This window comes from Octopus sinensis, unplaced genomic scaffold, assembly GCF_006345805.1.
Source record: "Octopus sinensis unplaced genomic scaffold, ASM634580v1 Contig02586, whole genome shotgun sequence".
NCBI lineage: Eukaryota > Metazoa > Mollusca > Cephalopoda > Octopoda > Octopodidae > Octopus > Octopus sinensis.
The window spans coordinates 432,245-436,748 of NW_021825821.1; the positions used below are offsets into that span (position 1 = coordinate 432,245).

The 4,504-nt window shown below is 37.3% G+C and overlaps 1 protein-coding gene across 1 annotated transcript; it reads left to right on the top strand.

The window, feature by feature from the left end:
- The first annotated feature begins 3,364 nt into the window (after nucleotides 1-3,364).
- Nucleotides 3,365-4,138, top strand: LOC115227302. Its single transcript, XM_029798180.1, has one exon. The coding sequence runs from the start codon at nucleotides 3,365-3,367 to the stop codon at nucleotides 4,136-4,138; it is 774 nt and encodes a 257-aa protein (XP_029654040.1).
- The last annotated feature ends 366 nt before the right edge of the window (nucleotides 4,139-4,504 follow it).

Below are 4,504 nucleotides of genomic sequence, written 5' to 3' on the forward strand. Positions count from 1 at the left end.
AGGGTATTTTTGGGAGTATGCCAAGACACATCGGATGTCGGCTTGGGATCACCTAAAAATTAATGAAAAATAAAAACATGTGTTATATGATAATAGTTTAGACCGCAAATGACATTCCCGGATGATCCCGTCAATCCATTTGAGGGTGATCGGACTGTCCTTGCTCGAATCACTCGCACGATAAAGGAGACAAATCTCGTTCATTTCCTTGGTAATGCCCTCAAGGTCGGTAGTGTTAAGAGAGGGACTCATTAGTCTCTCCTCCAAATCAGTAGCACGTCTAACTAAGTCATTCCTCTCCCCTAGAATAAATTTAGACGCCCACAATCAACCCGACACGTCTTTATCTCCAGTCTGATTCTAAACATAAATTCACACAACAACCACGAAAGATAAGTTAGGGAAAGGAAGACACTCCTCAAAGCCAGGGAGTCTGACCGAATTTTGAGGACAGTCTGGAATAAATAAAAAATCAAACCCATCATATTCCCCGCCGTCGTAATTTTTGGTTGGACGGGTTTGGAGAATGAAAAATTGAAGCTTTCAGGCTTTGACACGTTTTTTGAACAGAAAAACAAATCGGGATGATTCTAAAATACTGCAGATTCTATACCGAGACAGATCTAGTGAGAAAGCGAGTGGACCGATCAGTTTTAGCTGGTCTGTCAACTTTGGCATGACCACCCTCCTCCTTCTAATCAAAATGACAGCAAAACTTTACTTTTTGTGGAGAAACGTCAAATCGAACTCGTTTTGCAGGACGAGTGTCTGAATACGAACAGTCCGCCTCATTTTCATCACATGGATGTACTCCTCTCTACGAATAACCATTTTTCCGATTACCTTCCGACTTGTGGAAAGTGAACCCGAACATACGCCTCCATCTGCGTCCTACATCTGTCATACAAACAAAAAAACAGGAAGATTTTTGAGCAACTGGAGCAGTTTGCGAGTATTTGTAGAAGTAACAGTCGACCCCCTGTCCCGGTTTTTTTTCTCATACTAAAATAATAACGAAAGCATTAATATATTTAAGGGCCACTCCAACGTTAGAACAACTGAAAATTATCAAAATATTGAATAAATAATATTTTAATCAAATAAAGTCATTCTAACGTCAGAGTTGACCTCACTACATTGATCTACGTAATTACCGCTACCTTCAGAGAAAAAGATCGAACAGGCGACGAATGAAAGGAACTCTGCTTATTACTACCGGATAAGTCCAAGTTCTCCCTTCCTCGCCCAATGTAGGTGATGTTAGGGCCACCAACTCCTGGTAATGACTAATTAATACGATAATTGTCATGACTAATCCAGGAACTGTTCAATGTTGAGTAGTCTGGTCGTAGTTTTGGAAGAGGAGAACTCTCAATTCGTGTAGGGTTTGTCTCTGAAAAAATTATTGTGTAAATTATTTTACCAGTTGAGTCGTCTGGGGTGTTTTTACGTTTTGAAGGGTTCAGAACTGTGGTGAGCCATTCTGAACTTTTCGATACTCTGTCTTTTACTTTGTTCATGATAGACTAAAATATATTTATTATAAGCTTGAAATGTAAGAAATAATAATTATATAAATGGCCCACCTGACCAGCATCATCCATTTACAAAACGTTGTACCAAATTTATTTATTTAAATAATTATTAAATATGATAATTATATTAGTTTTCAAATTAAGTATAACTCCGCTACTAGAATTCTGCTATCGACATTGAGAAAGACATTATCGCTAATTATACTGGCCCGAATCAAAGACCGAGTAAACAGTTTTTTATCCCATGGACAAAGTGGATTCAGGGAGGAAAGATCAACAGCTGATGTAATTTGGACATAAAGATGGACTGGTGCCCTGTGCCAAAAATATAAAAAGTGTTTTGAAATTCTTGGGGTAGACATGACTCGGGTCTTCGACTCCATTCACAGAGGGCTCCTTATGGAAGTATTAAAGAGCTTCCTCCATTCAGACGAAACATGAATGATAAATCTTCTCCTAGTGCAGGGGTCGGCAAAAGCAGGCTCGCGAGCCTTTGAAGGCTCTTTAAATCTTACGGTAGGCTCTTTCAATTTTTAACTATTTTTTTAATAAATGATTTTAATTTTTAACTATTTTTTTTGTTTTGTTAATAACAAAAAATCTTTGCACGTTTAACATTAATTTTTTGTGGTACATCGATATATGACTAGCAATAAAAAAATTAATAAAAAATCGATAATGGGCGACATTTTCAATCAAAATGGACTGAAATTTTTGCATTCACGTCTAATTCAGAACAACTACCGAAATGTCTCATTTGCCAGGAAACTTTGAATCAAAATAAAAAGTCAAATTTAGAGAGACACTTTAACACAAAACACTCAAATTTCGCAAAAAAATATCCAATTAGTGATTCCCGAAAGAAAGCTGTAGAAAAACTTGCAAAGAATAATCAGATTGAGAATTCCGCTTTTAAATATTGGTATCACAATGCCAGGACTGCAAATATTGCCAGTTTTTTGACAAGCCACGAGATCGCAAAAAGGGGAAAACCATTTACCGATGGCGAATTTATAAAGGCATGTTTCATTAAAACCTCTGAAGAACTTTGAAATCAACGCAGCTGAGTTCGAAATGCAGCTATTGGACTTGACATGCAAGGAATTATGGGCATCAAAATTTATTCGCCTTTCAGAATTACTTGAAACCTTGAAACAGAAACATTGTCTGGTAAAATTAAAAATGATATTAATGTTATACAAAAGAAACTTGAAGATGTGATTTTCGAAACTTGAATTCTCTTCCAGATTCTTATTATGAATTAAAAAAATTTGCATACGGAATTTTGACAATATTCGGGTCCACTTATATGTGTGAACAAAGTTTTTCTTATATGAATTATATAAAATCTAAATTAAGGAACAAAATTACAGATTCGAATTTGGAATCTAACCTCAGATTAAAATTAACGACTTACGACCCAGACATTAACCAACTCATCAAAGAAATGAGGAATCACATTTCTCATTAATGCGTCTGATTAATTTAATTTTTAAAATGAATTCTTAATTATTTTTTAAATTAATGTCTATTTAATTTTATGAATTTAAATTTTTGACAAGTGGTAAAAGGTGGCTCTTCAATTTTTCGAAATTTCCAAAAATGTTCAAAATTGGCTCTTCTCCAAAAGTATTTGCCGACCCCTGTCCTAGTGAACAGCCAACTCGCCGTTAAAGTCGGAAAGACGACATCAAGATACTTCGAAACAACACGAGGTGTTCCACAAGGAGACTCGCTATCTCCCGTGCTTTTTATTGTGTATCTTGAGGCCGCTCTGAGGGACTTTAAATCAGTTATAAAAAATGATTATCACGAGATATCCTACGCAGATGACTTGGACTTTGTGTCGGACGACGGAGAAATTCTCAAATATATATAATATGCTTCCGAACAAATTCGAAAAATGGTTTCTCACTGTGAACACCGAAAAAACCGAATATATATCCTTAAGCCGATCGGAAAGACGCATTGATGAATCATGGAGAAGGCACAAAAGGTTGGGAACGCTCCTGGGAGACACAGAGGATGTTACCCGAAGGAAAATCCTTTCAAATAGAGCCTTTAGAAAACTTATGTCTTTATGGGGAACTAAAAAGAAGCTAACTGGAAAAACGAAAATAAGGATATACAACTCGTTTGTATTGCCAATCCTTACTTACAACTGTGGAACCTGGGGACTCACAAAACTGGAAAATCAGAAACTAGACAGTTTCCATAGATCTCAATTACGTGCAGCACTCAACATCCGCTACCCGCAGAAGATCTCAAACGACAATCTATACAAATTATGCAACTCAGAAATTCATTCGATCGAAATCCTGAAATCACGATGGAGGCTATTTGGCCACATTCTGCGGATGGACGTCGCCACTCCTGCTAACATTGCTATGGAAACATATTTCATGCAATGCGGAGACGCATTCCGAGGAAGACCAAGGACAACACTTCCATCGGTGCTAAATCAGGATCTCAAAATTATTGGGAGGAAACTCGAAACTGCTGATGATCTCGACAATCTGAGAGAATTGGAAAAGAGGAGAGGCACCTGGAGAAGGTTGTGGGACAGTATTGTTGTTCACGCGGCACAAGGGAAGCTTAATTAGTTTTATGACTTCTCGGGAGTGCTTTTAATAATAATACTAGAATTCGAGCATTTCGCATTCTTTCGCAACTTCTTCCAAGATGTTGCACTGTCTTTTTATATTTCAGTGGTGACACAGTCGGTCATCGTAATCCACAAATAAGTTTCAGTCCTGACCATGCATACCATTGTTTCCCTGACCGGGGAATTGTTTCTCTACTTTACCCACTATGGGAACTCATTGTCTCTACTTCAAGTTCACTCAAGCACGTGAATAGTACGGGTGGGTTTATTTCTTGTTTCACCTACTTTGACAGTTTTGCCCTTGCCTCAGGGGGGTTTAGACACCATATTTCCAAGCAAAATATACAATTATACCATGTGGGTT